The sequence below is a fragment of the Balearica regulorum genome, chromosome W (genome assembly GCF_011004875.1).
Source record: "Balearica regulorum gibbericeps isolate bBalReg1 chromosome W, bBalReg1.pri, whole genome shotgun sequence".
Classification (NCBI taxonomy): Eukaryota; Metazoa; Chordata; class Aves; order Gruiformes; family Gruidae; genus Balearica; species Balearica regulorum.
In genome coordinates this window covers 7,747,786-7,765,220 of record NC_046219.1, presented here as the reverse complement: position 1 = coordinate 7,765,220, position 17,435 = coordinate 7,747,786, and the positions used below count along the sequence as shown (strand labels likewise).

The 17,435-nt window shown below is 39.2% G+C and overlaps 1 protein-coding gene across 17 annotated transcripts in view; it reads right to left on the bottom strand.

The window, feature by feature from the left end:
• LOC142599150 (erbin-like) overlaps positions 1-17,435 on the bottom strand; it is a 157,486-nt gene that overhangs the window by 82,143 nt on the left and 57,908 nt on the right. For all 17 annotated transcript variants that reach the window (XM_075738855.1, XM_075738870.1, XM_075738864.1 and 14 more), the window contains 2 exons: positions 14,735-14,932; positions 9,984-10,101 (listed from right to left, as the gene is read on the bottom strand). In XM_075738855.1, coding sequence (XP_075594970.1) covers positions 9,984-10,101; positions 14,735-14,923 — 307 coding nt within the window. In that variant the 5' untranslated portion in view covers positions 14,924-14,932. The remainder of the gene's footprint in view (positions 1-9,983; positions 10,102-14,734; positions 14,933-17,435) is intronic.

The window sequence follows — 17,435 nt, the reverse complement described above, 5'->3', positions numbered from 1 at the left end:
CGGCCGGTCACAAGCGGTGTTCCCCAGGGCTCAGTACTGGGGCCAGTTCTCCTTAATATCTTTATCAATGATCTGGACGAGGGGATTGAGTGCACCCTCAGTAAGTTTGCAGACGACACCAAATCGGGTGGGAGTGTCGATCTGCTCGAGGGTAGGAAGGCTCTGCTGAGGGATCTGGACAGGCTGGATCGATGGGCTGAGGCCAACTGTATGAGGTTCAACAAGGCTAAGTGCTGGGTCCTGCACTTGGGTCACAACCCCATGCAATGCTACAGGCTTGGGGAAGAGTAGCTGGAAAGCTGCCTGGCGGAAAAGGACCTGGGGGTGCTGGTTGACAGCTGGCTGAACATGAGCCAGCAGTGTGCCCAGGTGGCCAAGAAGGCCAACAGCATCCTGGCTTATATCAGAAATAGTGTGGCCAGCAGGACTAGGGAAGGGATCGTCCCCCTGTACTCGGCTCTGGTGAGGCCGCACCTCGCGTACTGTGTTCACTTTTGGGCCCCTCACTACAAGAAGGACATCCAGGTGCTGGAGCGTGTCCAAAGATGAGCAATGAAGCTGGTGAAGGGTCTGGAGAACAAGTCTTATGAGGAGCAGCTGAGGGAACTGGGGTTGTTTAGCCTGGAGAAGAGGAGGCTGAGGGGAGACCTTATTGCTCTCTACAGCTACCTGAAAGGAGGTTGTAGTGAGGTGGGTGTTGGTCTCTTCTCCCAAGTAACTAGCGAAGGGATGAGAGGAAATGGCCTCAAGTTGCTCCAGGGGAGGTTTAGATTGGATATTAGGAGAAATTTCTTCACCGAAAGAGTGGTCAGGCATTGGAACAGGCTGCCCAGAGAGGCGGTAGAGTCACCGTCCCTGGAGGTGTTCAAAAAACATGTAGACGTGGCACTTCGGGACATGGTTTAGTAGACATGGTGGTGTTGGGTCGACGGTTGGACTTGATGATCTTAGAGGTCTTTTCCAACCTTAAAAATTCTATGATTTACATAGAAATGTTCCCTTATTAAAAACATTTGCTTTTATCAAGGAAATCATCTTCCTTTAATGGTGGTCACTTGCAGGTTTGTAAGCTATGACTACACTGGGGGCTACTGTGTTAAGTTTATACAATGAAAAATGGAAGTTGAATCTTTATTTGGAGGGTTCTTTGGAGTTTTTTTGGGAAAAGAGATAATATTTGTACAGTCCATGTAATGATTAATACAAAAATGTCAGTCAAACTACAAATCTGACAGGAGCAAGTTAAACAGTATTTTCATTTTTTAAAAAAAGAAAAAAAAAAGGAAAATATTTCCATAGAGAGATTTTTAAACTTTCTTAATGTGATTTAAACAAAAATGTATTCTTATTGGTTGTGATAACTATTGCAATATATTTAGATTTACAACAAAATACAGTATTGGCAATATATTTGGTGCTCATTTTATTAATGAGGTGAGTACTTAACTACAGACATTTATATAGTAGTAAAACATGTTTACTCACAATTAAGACAAAAGTCTCTTTTGAAAAATAAGTGTCCACATGTGGCAAAATCAGCAGCATTAAGATGCAAACTGCTTTTTAATAGCATTTCTCATCTTATAAAAATAAAGATTCTGTGATCATGCATATGCCATATTTACAAAGCTGGCTGTCAAAAATAAGCTTTTCATCTTCATGCTGCTTTGAACCCATTAGAAGTCTGAGTCAAGTTTAGTATTTCTAAAATATTGTTTTTGAGAGCACTTGTGAAATTCAAAAATTTTAAATTTTTAATCTGAAAGCTAAAAATTCATGCCAATTCTGTGAAGTTCAGACAGTAATGAATCCTATTTTATATTGACTGTTAGTCTCCTGATCTGTTTAAATGGATAACGTATCCGTATCACTCTTTTTAACAACAACAAGTTGTGCTGCTAAATTATCAGAGCTGATGCAGGGCAGAGAAAGCAAGACGAGAGTCACAGGGTTTTAGTGTTGTTTCTGTGGGGTTTTGGTTTGATTTTTTAATTCCTTGTATACAGATGTACTGGCACAACTACGATACTCCAGCAAGCCCACAAGAGTTTTCCAAGTGTTCATCCTCAAACCGTTTGGAAGACCTTCAATTTTTAGAGTAAGGTATCTCTAGGTCTGCTCTAGCTGTGTTCCTTACACAATGTAAAAGAGTTTGAGTAGCAAGACAGGTTCATAAATGCCTTTTATGTGGCAGGGGGGAAGGACAGTCAATAATGCTGCTTCCTGAAGACATGCCTCACACTAATTTCCATAAAACTAAATATGCAAGGACAGGATAAAATTGCAAAATGTGGAACACTAGGAAGGTTGTGGGCAGAAGTTTTGTTCATAATGCTGTCTTGGATGACTGCCAAGATTCAGGTGGTTCTCAACTATGTCTAATTCATGGCTGGAGTGTTGTCAAGTCCCCAGAGTAACCTGAAACTAAAGTGTAACAAACACATAAAGCTACCTTGCTTTTTCCCAGGGATGCGAATTCAGTGTTGTCTGTCCAGTCACTTTTGGTTGATATGTGATGACTAAGGTCACGGAGAACAGGAGAGGTGCCTGAGGACTGGAGGAAAGCCAACGTCACTCTGGTCTTCAAAAAACGCAAGGAGGAGGACCCAGGAAACTACAGGCCAGTCAGCCTCACCTCCATCCCTGGAAAGGTGATGGAACAGCTCATTCTGGGGGTTATCAATAAGCATGTGGAGGAGGTTATCAGGAGTGGTCAACATGGATTCACCAAGCAGAAATCATATCTGACCAATCTGATAGCCTTCTACGATGGCATGGCTGGCTGGGTGGATGAGGGGAGAGCAGTGGATGTTGTCTACCTTGACTTCAGCAAGGCTTTTGACACTGTCTCCCACAACATCCTCATAGGCAAGCTTAGGAAGTGTGGGTTGGATGAGTGGCCAGGGAGATGGATTGAGAACTGGCTGAATGGCAGGGCTCAGAGGGTTGTGATAAGCGATGCAGAGTCTAGTTGGAGGCCTGTAGCTAGCGGCGTGCCCCAAGGGTCAGTACTGGGTCCGGTCTTGTTCAACATATTCATCAATGACCTGGACGAGGGGACAGAGTGTACCCTCAGCAAGTTTGCTGATGATACAAAACTGGGAGGAGTGGCCGATACACCAGAAGGCTGCGCTGCCATTCAGTGAGACCTGGACAGGCTAGAAAGTTGGGCAGAGAGGAACCAAATGAAATTCAACAAGGACAAGTGTAGGGACCTGCACCTAGGGAGGAATAACCCCAAACACCAGTACAGGTTAGGGGTTGACCTGCTGGGAAGCAGCTCTGCAGAGAAGGACCTGGGAGTCCTGGTGGACAACAAGCTCTCCATGAGCCAGCAATGTGCCCTTGTGGCCAAGAAGGTCAATGGTATCCTGGGGTGCATTCAGAAGAGTGTGGCCAGCAGGTCGAGGGAGGTTATCCTCCCCCTCTACTCTGCCCTGGTGAGGCCACATCTGGAGTACTGTGTCCAGTTCTGGGCTCCCCAGTTCAAGAAAGACAAGGAACTACTGGAGAGAGTGCAGCAGAGGGCTACATAGATGATGAGGGGACTGGAGCATCTCTCATATGAGGAAAGGCTGAGAGAGCTGGGTCTGTTTAGCCTGGAGAAGAGAAGACTGAGAGGGGATCTCATCAATGCTTATAAATATCTAAAGGGTGGATGTCAAGAGGATGGGGCCAGACTCTTTTCAGTGGCGCCCAGTGACAGGACAAGGGGCAATGGGCATAAACTGGAACACAGGAAGTTCCATCTGAACATGAGGAGAAATTTCTTCACTTTGAGGGTGACCAAGCACTAGAACAGGTTGCCCAGAGAGGTTGTGGAGTCTCCTTCTCTGGAGATATTCAAAACCTGCCTGGATGCGATCCTGTGCAACCTGCTCTAGGTGATCCTGCTTTAGCAGGGGGGTTGGACTAGATGATCTCCAGAGGTCCCTTCCGACCCCTACCATTCTGTGATTCTGTGACTGTCACTCAGAGCACATCCCTTTTAAAAAAATAAATGTACATTCTGCCTTTACATGCAAATGTACATTCAAAAAACCCATAATTACTTCTACAATGTCTTTTCTGTGTTACAAAAATTTCTTTGAGTTCAGGAAAAGATTTGTATTAAACTTATTTCAGAATTTCAAATATGTACACTCAAATTCCACATTCAAGATCTTAACTGCATTGAAATTCCATTCTGTTCACATCCTCTCTTACACACAGAGATAATTTTATTCTGTGGAGATGAATCCTATTCAGTATCTTTTGTAAGACAGACAATATATTTAAGAAAGAAATACTATAAACACTTACTATAAATATTTGAATAAAGAACTTTCATAGAATAGCTTCCTACATTTAGGATAAATTTATGACCTCTATATGATGATGCATTATAGTAAAGATACAGACTCAGGAGTCAGCAGCAGATCAGTTATCACGGATGATACAAAACAAGGTGTCCACTGTCTGCCTGCCTGACCCCTGCCCCCCCACATAAGGAGAGAAATAGCAAATTTCCAGCAAGTTATTTTTGTATTCAGGATCTTCCTCTCTTACTTATTCCTGTGGAAAGTAAAACTTGGATCTGTCTCTCTATTAACTATGAATAATTCTCAGTTCATTGACAAACCATACTCCTAAATGCACCAGATGGGCAACATAAGACTAGATATTCTCCTGAATTTTCGTTCTCCAACTCCCCAATTTCTGGCACACAGTGTACTAAAGCTAGTTTGCCAAATCAGCAGATAATTTTAAAACACTGAAGAAAACATATTTCATCTAAATTTGCATCTGTTAACAAAATTCTTAAAAATTACTTAACTTTTATAGGCAGATATACTTGGGGGGGGAAGAGTGTGTGTTTGGTTTTTTGGGTTTAGATTGTGTATTTTTCCATTAAGATTCCCTGCAACACAGACTGACAAATTGACATGTTTAAATTTGCTGTAACATCACAGTGAAAGAGAACCACTCTAATATTTAAGAGACTATTAAAGATATCTTTATTTGTAAAACATCATGTTTCTTTTGGTCTTAACTAGCTATTTTCTAATCTTGTTATTTAATCCTCCAAAGGCCTGAATAATATAGAACTTAAAAATTCAATCTTTTTCTTGCACCACCTGTGAGCAGGGAAAAATGGACCATCTCACCGCTTCCCACTATGCTAGCTCCACAGGTACAAGGGGTTTCAAGTCCATTTCTCAGGCTTCCATTCAGGAAGCCTGATTTCCCTGGCAGTCACTTCATCGCATGTTTCAGCCTTTTGAATCACTTCGTTCTAGTAACCTGTAAAGCTAACTCTTTTGTCCATTTATAAACATTATCATACACTGTACATGCATGCTTTCCCCTTCTTCAAAGAGGAGGTAAAAATATTTCCATGACAGTCCTCCACATTGTCCTAGATGCAGACTAAGGCTGGCATCCCAGAGCCACAAGGACATGACTATCACCTAAAGCTTAATAAACCCAGAAAGAGACAAACTTAGTGATGAAGAGAGTTGCTGTGAGGTTTTTTGGTGTTTGGTGGTTGTGGGTTTTTCTCCTGTACAACTGCTGATATATAAATAACTTAGCCATAGAGGATTAAAAAAAAATAATGAAATTTTCCTTTAGCTTCATAAATAAAACACTTGTTTTTCTATGTAGGCCTTAAATTATGTTGTAACTTCTCTTTAGGATGTAACCCAGTAGGACTGGGAGAAAAGGGGCATCTCTTCATGCTTTATACAATGCAGGATGTAATTTCTGGTATAGGAACAGAGTTTTATTTATTGTACTATTAGTTCAAAAATCATTTCATCTTTGTGACTAGGATAGCATCAAGCTTCAGGTAAAACTCCAAAGCTGAAGCATACCTGGAAAGAAGTAATGGAACACCTTTGATATTAAGGGCTCACAATAGCCTTTGGAATCAAGTTAAAAAGCCATAAAAAAGACAACTCACTATTTCAAAAAAATGACAGAATTTATTGCCTTTAGTCTTGGAAAGACACAGAGTTAAAACTAACTCTATTCCATGCTTGCCACACACATAGCAGCAGTTTGATATTTTAGGCTACATCTATGCCATGACCTCTTCAGCAGCCACGAGTAATATATTCCCAACCACACAGTTGTACAAAGACTTCTGTATGCTCCAAAACATACAACCATTACAGGCTTGTACTCTGTAATTCAGCACATGCCTTGAAATATCCATCACTTTATGCGAAGACTAGATATATTGACAGAAGAGTCAAATGAAGACTACTGAATAAAAACTCATAGAATCATAGAATGGTTTGGGTTGGAAGGGACCTCAAAGATCATCTAGTTCCAACCCCCCTGCCATGGGCAGGGACACCTTCCACTAGACCACATTGCCCAAAGCCTCATCCAACCTGGCCTTAAACACTTCCAGGGATGGGGCCTCCACAACCTCTCTGGGCAACCTGTTCCAGTGCCTCACCACCCTCACAGTAAAGAATTTCTTTCTAACATCTAATCTAAATCCACCCTCCTTCAGCTTAAACCCATTACCCCTTGTCCTGTCACTACACTCCCTCATAAACAGTCCCTCCCCAGCTTTCCTGTAGGCCCCCTTCAGGTACTGGATGGCTGCTAGAAGGTCTCCCCAGAGCCTTCTCTTCTCCAGGCTGAACAACCCCAACTCTCTCAGCCTGTCCTCATAGGAGAGGTGCTCCAGCCCTCTCATCAGCTTCGTGGCCCTCCTCTGGACTCTCTCCAACAGGTCCATGTCTCTCCTGTACTGGGGCCCCCAGAGCTGGATGCAGTACTCCAGGTGGGGTCTCACCAGAGCAGAGTAGAGGGGCAGGATCACCTCCCTTCAACCTGCTGGTCACACCTCTTTTGATGCAGCCCAGGACACAGTTGGCTTTCTGGACTGCAAGTGCGCATTGCAGCTCATGTTGAGCTTCTCATCAACCAACATCCCCAAGTCCTTCTCCTCAGGGCTGCTTTCAATCCATTCCTCGCCCAGCCTCTAGTCGTGCTTGGGATTGCCCCGACCCATGTGCAGGACCTTGCACTTGGCCTTGTTGAACTTCATGCGGTTCACATGGGCCCACCTCTCCATCCTGTCTGGCTCAAGAAGGCCCAATAACAAAAGGTGCTGGACACTGGGAGCATACAGAGAAACATGCATGTCTCCTGGCTTTTCTGTACTTTACTAATTCTTCCCTAGGATTCTGCTTTTGGCCACTGTTGCAGAGAGGACACTAGACTAGGTGAATCTTTGTTCTGATTAAATACAATTAAATATTCTTAATTATCCACATTTGCACATCTGCCATGCCTCTATTATACAGTTTTATATATTGTATATGTTAAATTAGACATTTAAATCTGAAATGAAAGAGGCAAGACATTTTATGAGCTATTAAAACATTATAAAGATTGCTTTCTTAGACTAATACCTTTTATGTAAAGCATCTACTATCTTGAAGAATTTCTGCAATTTTGATTTTTCATCTAAATGTCAAAACAAATATTATGCATATGTGTGTATAGTTCTACTTGGGAAGCTGGATGCTCTCCTGTGCAACAGGTCTCCCTCTGTCCTGCGTGAGCTAGCTGCAGAGCCAGACTCTGCAATTATTGAGGTAACCGAACCACATTTTAAAATTGAAGCTTCATTCACTTTTCTATCAACTCTTTAGAAAATTAAATACTTCTCTTTGGTCAATACATTCCATTATGCCTGTGCCATAAACAGCTCAACTATCTTATATGAAAACCTTATCATATTTCATGTGTATTGGTATTTGTAAGTTAAAGTCTAACTATCCTTCTAAAATGCAACCTTTATAACTAAACGCATATTTGATTTAAAAGCATCTGCACTCCATGCTTTTGCTCTATCTACATCAGAAGAAAACACTTATGGTATATTAATACTACAAGAAAAATACAGGAACTATCATCTTCATTTGCCACAACTGCAGGAATCTGAAAAACACGCTCTTTTAGAATTTGGCATCTCTCATCATCCTTCACTAAGATTGGTGATTAATCCCCTGCAATTTTGTTTTAATAAATTAAGAGAAAGCAACCCCTGTGCTTCCCACAAAGTCCACTGCTTCCACACTGTATTATTCCAATATCTAACAAAGAAAAAGGAATAATCAGAGATGTTTAATCAGTTTTGCTAGGTTATCTAGGCTTGCAGTTATCAAGAAAAAAAAATGTTCTGTGGTTGCAACAGTGGATAGCTAAACAGAAAAGGCATAACAAACTGAAGTCTCAAATATTACCAAATTTATTAGGAGCCAGAATAAACAACACTATTTCTTACCTTGCCCAACAGGGACAAACAGGGACCCTGATTTGGTCTGTTTGGGTTTTTTGGTGGGTTGTTTTTTGGTTTTGTTTTGTTTTTTTTTTTAAGTTTTACAGAGCTTTCATGAATGGTGGGAGACAAGATGTCCCAAGTAAATAAGCGTGGGATCTCAGGACTGTTTTTGATGTGCAGAGAAGCTATCTAAACCATGATAAGATTGAGAACAGGCACATGATAATAGTTTAAATAAGTTTGTGTCCCATTTTTTCTCTGAAAGGTGTTAAAAAACTCCAAAACAATCCCTAGAAAACAGAGCTTCAGAGTTTACTGAGATAGCATATCATTCAGCTATTGCCTCCTTAAATTCTTTATATGCCTCAGAGGAACAAGTGCTCTTTCAGCAGCTCTCTGAAGGCTTAGCTAAAGGTTACACTATTTTGGACAGACAACTAACTCTCTAGCTGGTAAGTGACCAGCTGCCTATTTATATACATAAGCTAAGGAATTTGACAGCACTAGAACTCAAAACTCCTTTTGCTGCTTTCAGGTCTTCTGCATTGTGAACTTGTGTTAGAAACAGTTAATCCTTTTAACAGTTCAGTCTAGGACAAAAAGATGATTCTTTCTCTGTTGTGTGTCACTATGAAAGTTTAAGGCCAGTGTTCTTTAAGATAGACTATTAATCCACTTGTACCAGGAACAGAGCAGTGACAATCAGGTCAATTTATCACACTAAATGCTGTGTTCATTAGGCAGAAACAATAAAGTAACAGTTAAGTACAGATTGGGCTACAATGGACAATAAAGGAGAATGCCAACACCTCAACAACTAAAATACTTTCTTAATAAAGCAGAACTTAGTTTTGTGGAGTCATAATTAGCTAGCTGTCCAAATAAAACAATGAATTTGATATGATAAAATCTTTGGCATATTTATTTAATCCTTATTTTCAAATAACGTTTCAAGGAGAGGTCCTCTAACTTCACTTTGAATTAGTAAGACAAGACTATTAAATCCTCATCAATTAGCATGATTGAATTCCCACACACACAAATAAGTCACACAAGTAAGTCTGATGACAATACAAACTATTTCAATTTCCTCAGTTGCATGCATCTGTCAACTTGCCAAAACATCACCATAAGACTCCATGCATACAATACTTTGCTGACAATGTTTCATAATTTATAAAAGGCTGACTTACACAGAATGATAGATTTTTAACAAGTCAGACAAGTGAACCAGTCATTGTCCATAGTCACTATTTTTCCCCATGCAGAGGTTACCATCTGACAGCACAGCAGCCAAGTCCTACTACAATTTTCAGACAGTTCATTAAAACAAATTGAAAACAATTTTTATGAAACCAAATAGAACAGAGAATCCAGCAAAATTTTACAAATTCTTGTGCAAACTCTCTTCAGTATAGTGAAACATGAGGAAAGCCACTAAAAGTAATAAATTTGAGAATATGCATTTTTGAAAGAATATAGAAATATTTTCATCTCAAAGTACAAACCAATTTGATAGAGATAATTAAAAACACAGATCATAAAAGAGCATCTTTTATGTTAAGCTGTGATTTAGAGTAGTAATTTAAAATTTACTAGCTATGTAGCTTCTAGAAATTATACTTTCACTAGTATCTTTGTACAGTCAATGGTGATTTGCATTTTAGCTACCCCAATATAAGAAGTGACTTACCATTCTTGCTGACATCCAGTTCCCTGAGATTAATGAGATTTGCAATGGATGCTGGCAATGTGGTTAGATCATTGTCTGGCAAACTCAGCTTGTGCAGAGACTGACAGTTAAAAAGTTGCTGTTGAAACAAAGAAAAAAGTGAATGTGACTCTCTCTCAGTTTCTTCTGTATAGCTTTTATTTTTAATCCCTTTAAGCTTCTGATCTTACAGCTTGAAGGCCAGACTATTTAAAGTCTTTGGCTACAAAAAATTTATTTAACTAGTTTTATTCAAAATTAACTAAGTTTATGATGCTTAGGAAAGCAAAAAACTGCAAATGGTCACAACAAGCCAGCAGCTATGCTTAACACTTCCTACAAATTCCTTCCAGTATCTCAGTAATTGTGACCTGTAGTTACACGTAGTCCTGCAAACATCACAAAATATTTTCCATAATGAATATGCCATGTGATACCCCAGAAGTAATTAGTTTCTTCAAAAAAAGAAAAAAAAAAAGATACATTTTTAAAAGTCAAATAGTTCTGGAACACAGAATTTGATCTTCTCAAAGTTTAAATTTTATTCCATTATATCTTACAAGAAGTTTTGGGTTTTTTTTCACTTCCATGCTTCCTAGTTCAAGTACACCAAAATCCAACAAAATTATGATGAAAACTAGTGAAAGTTTGATCTAAAGATATAGCAAACTGTATAATCTCTTCTGTATATATATGTATTAAAATTTGTATCAAAGAGCCAGATCTCTTCCTATATGCAAGGTACTTTGAGATTCTTATCCAAAGCTTTACAAATTGACAAAACAGGGCAAGTAATATTACTGGAACAGAAGAAAAAAAAAATCCTCAAATGATCCTCAAAGCTTACAGATAGTACAAAATAAATATCTGTAAGAAAGTGGATGAAAAGGTTCATCTGAACAATTTATGATGAAATATTCTTTTCCCAACAATTTTGGATAAAAAAAATTCATAAATATCTGGGCTAAGTGTTCTTTTCTTACGGAATTCTGCAAAAAGATCAGACAAAACCAGGAAGTCTTCTACGACTAAAAAAAAAATAAATAAAAAAATGTATCCCTATGAATGTCCTAGCAACTGATTTAGTTAATTTCTTGGGTCTTTCTCAATTAGGAGGCGATTATTTCAACCACAAACTATTGAACAAGCCCCATTCATTTAATGTTTGCATATACCATCCCAGAACAAAAGCAGACAAATTAGCAAGATGGACAGCTCAAGGAGTGAGCTTTAACTTGCCTACTGATGTTTCCAATTCCTTAGAAATATGCACCTATTAGAACTAGTTAATATCATTAAGGCTTTGAAGAGTTAAAGTTATCTTAGGAATGAGAAGTTTGATGGGCAAAAATATATACTTAAAACTCATCCCTGAAAACAATAATCTGGACTCCTGGAATCATCAGAAATTTCCCTGATTAGTCAGGTGAAAACAAATGCAGCACAAGGAACTGTCCTATGAGGACAGGCTGAGAGAGTTGGGATTGTTCAGCCTGGAGAAGAGAAGGCTCCGGGGAGATCTAATTGTGACCTTCCAGTACCTGAAGGGGGCCTACAGGAAAGCTGGGGAGGGACTGTTTATGAGGGAGTGTAGTGACAGGACAAGGGGTAATGGGTTTAAGCTGAAGGAGGGTGGATTTAGATTAGATGTTAGGAAGAAATTCTTTACTGTGAGGGTGGTGAGGCGCTGGAACAGGTTGCCCAGAGAGGTTGTGGAGGCCCCATCCCTGGAAGTGTTTAAGGCCAGGTTGGATGAGGCTTTGGGCAATGTGGTCTAGTGGAGGGTGTCCCTGCCCGCAGCAGGGGGGTTGGAACTAGATGATCTTTAAGGTCCCTTCCAACCCAAACCATTCTATGATTCTATGATTCTATGAATTGCAAGATCCATAAAGGAAAAGAGGGGAGGAGGAGGGGAGTTTTGTAGGGTGTTGACTTTGTAGCTGTTCCTTTTGTTGTTGTTTTAATGTTTGCATATTCAGTGATTAAGCAGATCATCATTACTGGTAGTAAACATGAGAATTCATATCATTAAGCTCTATTTTACTACAGAATTACAGTTTCTTCCAAACAACAAAGTGAGCGGGAAAACTAAAACTGCTGCAGTTTGAGTTTCTCAGCTCAAATGCACATTGTGGCACTTGGGATAAACAGGGTACCTTTTCAGATGTGATTCAGCACACAAGATGAAAGCATTTCAAATGCCCAGTCATTTTTGAAACTGAGACTACAACACTAGCGTTTCAGGTAAAGTGAAGTCCTTCTCTACCACCATCTTTATCCCCATCGCAGTTTGCTCATGCTGCGCCCTCGGCCAGTCAACTTAATTGAGGAGCTATACTGTAAGAACCAATTTTTGAAGTATGTTGAGGTTCTGAAAAGATTGGGGGCAATTAAAAAAAGAAAGACAAAGAAAACAAACAAAAAAACCCAATCACATACACTGACAGGCCATTTCAACGATCAGGTTGACAAGACAGACCAAAACCAGTTGTGTTGTGGCATACAAAGGGTAAATTGCAGAAGAGGAAGGCAAAGAATAAAGGGGAAGAGTGGGAATTTCTTAATCAGGCTTCAGAAAGCTGAAGATAGCCTAAATAAGTACTGCACCCTTCATCTGAGAGGATGGCTTAATTAGAGGCCTTTTTCAGAGTTGAAAGACTAAGTAAGCTTGGGAAAAGGCATACACAGCTTGAAACTGGCTCCAAATCAGCTAGGATCATTTCAAGTGTTACAGGCCTTCCCTTATAGACCTTCTATGGATAGTTTTAAGATTAGAATTTCTATCAAATGATTAAATAAAACATTTTTACTATGTCTTTATTACTCCCTAATCTCTCTTCTTGTTTCCTTTGCAGTATTTGAATTTACACGTGGGGGTTTTTTTCTTATGAAAATTGAAGATAGCAAAAAATAATGACCACAATGACTTAAAAGCTGAAAAGTATGCTTAGCTTCTCAAAACTAAGCCTATAAGGATGATTTATTACAATGTACGAATACATTAACATGAAGCAAGTGTAAGGTATTGCAGATCCCTGCAGTCCAGCAAAGAAAAGCAAAAAGGAATAAAGTACAACTGTTCAAGCAGTCTTCCTAATTGTGTAGATAATTTAATCTTAGAGTAGATCAAGGCAAGTGGTAGACTGCCCACCTTTCAGTTTACTCACGTATCAAAACTGGATTTCATATAGGAACTGATTAATGAAATCAAATGGCATGTAACAGAAAAGGAAGACAAAGCAGACTAACAGCCTCTTCTGGTCTAGAACACCAACATGCATTCATTTGATCACTACAGTACAGTTTTTCTTACTTTTTTAAGATTACTAAAAGGATTTTTTAGAGAATTATCAGTTTGGAAGATGTTTGCTTAGTTCTTATGATTCGGGAAGTAAATTAGAAATTTAATGCAAGAAGAGTTCAGAAGATTTAATTTTTTTGCTAAGAAGTTTTTTTAAGCATTCAATTTTATTCTTTAATAAAGAATGAAAGACAGGAATGAAGTTCTGAAATCATCTGAAGAAATCTCAAAGGCTGATACAAAGTCTTTAGAAGCAAGCTACTAAAACCTAAAGTGTCTTAAGTCTAGAGCAAATAAATATATGCTTGGGAAGAGGCAAGAATAAAATAGTGGAAGTTTTAAACTGTAACAGACTGACAAAATGTCTAGTTTTAACTAATATGTTATTAGCTCTATTCAACGTACAAATACTGATTTTCATTGATGGCTTCTCAGGAGCATTTAAGGGTGGAGTTTCAAAAGTACTCAGCTGGTTTAAGTCAGCTTCACTGGAATCCAGGGCTTCTGATAAAGCAATTTCAGGATATTAACTTGACAGTTATTTCCTTATTAGTTTCATTTATCTTTCAAAAAATCCAAACCAGCAAAATCTGAAGTGGTTATAGGAAACTTTCCAAAAATCTAACAAAGCATTCTACAGTTGTCCTATATGACAGTGAAGATTTACACACAATTGTGACAAAAGAATTTTAAATATTAAGTCTTTAATTCCATCAAGGTAGGACCTAATAATGGAAACAAGTCTATTGTAACGATCACTTTGTACTTCCCAAAAGTCTCACTGTCACAAATTTTCATTCTTTTCTCTAGTATACTGTTAATTCAGTGTGCACTTTGTCCTCAGATTTCAGAACAAAAAAACCAAATATTAATTTCTATAATAAAAATGTAATCAAAGTGGCATTCCAGCCCTCTAGTTTTTGAACATAAGTAATTTGAGATACTTCAGAAAGTCTCTTCAGTCATGTACCAAAGAAGAAAGCAGGACTTCAAGTGAATAGATACTTTGGACTGTAGTTGTCTTTTGTGGGCAGAGAGATCTGAACAAGACATTAATTTTGCTTCTTCTAATCTTCATATGTTATCAGAGATTCAAAATAATGCAGCAAATTTTTTGAATACAGTTAGTCAATTTGAGCAGACACTGCCACAGAAATAAATTAGCCTGCCTCTTCTGCTAGGTACCTCTCTTGAGCTGGATCAGTTGTTTAAGTAGTTTCATCCCAATTCAGTACAGCAAACTAGTCAAGCTGGAACACATACACATTCCTTCTACCAGGGTTACTTCTTCTGGGACCAACATTTACTTAAAAGTATTTGGCAAACTGCAGCCTAAAAGTTGAACCATGAAGCTAGATACTATCAGTTTCTACAATGCTGATGAAGTAACAGAGTTAATAAATGTAACTAAAAGGAAAACCACCCAACATACCTTTGGAAGCTCTTCAATTTGATTAGCATCTAAATAGAGCTCTTCCAAAGTCTTTTCAAAAGTAAAAATCTCCTTAGGCACCTGTTCCAGACTGCAGTGAGAATAATCAAGTGTAGTGACGGTTTCCTCCTCTCCGCGAAGACAGCGGCATGGCACCAGCCGCACAAACAAATTCCGCTTTGTTGTCATTTTCAGGCACTGTAAAACAGAAATTGGTCAATTTAAAAACCAACAAGACAACTTCAGAAATACTTATGTGGGCAGCTTCTCAAACTTCCCCTGGCTGCTAAATACTTTAAAAAGAAAGAAGTGTATACATACCTGCATATATATATGTGTGTGTGTGTATACACATATATGAGAGAGAGAGAGAATTTATTTACTTTTAAGCACAACAGACCTACAGTGGTATTAAGTGTGGTTAAAGCACCTACAGACCCCAGAGGATGAAGTAAAATTTAGCCTGTAAACTGGTCACCCAACACAGCCCTACATTGCAGAGAAGCAGAAACTTTTGAAGCAGCAGTTCTGAAGTGTCAATTGTGGTTTTACAACATAGCTTATCCTTACATTTACAAAGGTTATTGGGATGATATTTTTGCTTAATATAACAAAATCCACCCTCTACAGAGTATTAAAATTTAGCTATAGAAAATCTAAATATTTTTTGTTAAATGAATAAGATTAAATCCATGTACCTTAATTTCAAATCCCTCATTTAAAGACAGAATATAACACAAAGAACCAGCATGGTTTCTACCAACTCTTCTATCTACAGTTGTCCTGGTTCTGGCTAGGATAGAGTTAATTTCCCAAGGAGCCAGGGCAGGTGAGCCAAGCTGGCCGGGGGCTATTCCATACCATGGGAGGTCATGCTCACCATAAAAGGGGGCTAGTCGAGGAGGGGCGGGCTCGGTGTGGCTCAGGGGTGGACTGAGTGTCCAGGGTGGGCTGAGTGTCAGGTCCTGGGATCGGTAAATCGTTCTCTGTTATCACCCATTGTTACTATCTGTTATCAGCACTGTTGTTGATTGTTTCCCTCTCCCTTGCTGTCCCAGTAAACTGCCCTTATCCCAACCCTCGAGGCTTTGCCGTTGTCTTTTCCGTTCTCCTCCCCATCCCGCCGGGGGAGGGGTGAGCGAGCGGTGCGTGGTGCTCAGCTGCCGGCTGGGGCTAAACCACGTCAACAGTTTAAAAGGAAAGGTTTCCAGGTGCACAGATAAAGAAGTTCCTTCAATTTTTGCAATTCCATTTAGTTTGGAAACTTCAAGACATCTTGCTGTGCACACTGGAATTAATGAAACTTCACCTTGCTATGGAAATGTATCTTCCTCTAAATTCAATCATTGCTACAACAGTCCCCTCTACTCTCCGTGACTTCTATAATATTCCTCCTCAGCAGGAGAGAGCAAATCTAAATGGTGCAAACTGGATAGCTGATTACTGACCATGTATACCAGCCATGTTCTGCTTCCTTTCTCCTCAGCAAGAGCACAAGTTTAGGTCTCTTTCCTCTAATTAGCAACTGATTTTCACAAAATCCAGAAACAATCATCTTCAAAATGTTACCTCAAGTTTCGCTGAAATCACGTGACAGGCTCAATTTTTCAGGAAGGACCAACACATGCAAACAGACAACATGATGGTGTAAGCTTCATTTCCTCAGGAAACTGGTCTAAAAATACATATTTTTTTCCAAAACAGCACTGAGTATTTATTTTCTTAGTCAAACTACCAACACTCCAAATTCAAATATACTCTTTTTTTAAACCCATTTTTAAAAAAAAATACAGAAATTATATTTCAACTTCTGGATTGGTGACAGGAAACTTTCTTCTCCAAATGCAAAAAAAGTCTTTCAGACACATTTAGCAGACTCCACTTCAACATGCACAGAGTACGTTCATAATACAGGGAGAAAATAAAATACCATGGGCACTGTGCTATACGAAGTCAGAGGCTGCAAGACCCCTCTTCTTACTAAGACATGAAAAAATGTCACGCACTTGGGTTTTCATCTATAAGCAGCTAACTTACCAAATACTTCACAGTATGTTTAATTTATACAACAGGTCGAGGGGCTGCTGTACTTTAATGTTTTCACTAAACAGAAGTATGTCTTACCACTCAGGCTGGATACAGTCAGATTCTACATCCATTTATTAAAAGGATGGAAGAAAACTCTTCATTAGATGGTGGGATGTCAAGACTTCCTTTGTTAACAATGCATTAATATTGCTAGGATTTTATTACAGTGTTGATTATGTATCAAAACACTTCACGCTTTCCATAAAACTCCATCTTTGTTATTTAAATAAAAAGTGATCTAAAAATAAAAATAAATGTATTGCAACACAAAACATTTAGAGACTGCATATTCCATGCTGAGGATTTCCACCGAATGGGAAAGTCAACAAGAGACAGCATAACCTCCTCCTGCTTCTTCCACAGGAACAGGCTCCAGCATGGCATCCTCCAGCCACCCACAGCCAGATGCCAAAGATGCTACTGAAGCTGATGTACTCACTGAGTCAGAGCTACCCACGCATTCTCCAAGCCTCAGAGGCCGCACGTGAAGACACAAGAGGAATTCCACTGCCAACATTTACAAACAAAAAAGTCTTTAATAAAAAGAAATATTGTCTCATTTTGCTCTATCATTTCAGTGATCTGCAGAGCCATGGAAAAACACACCGCTTCA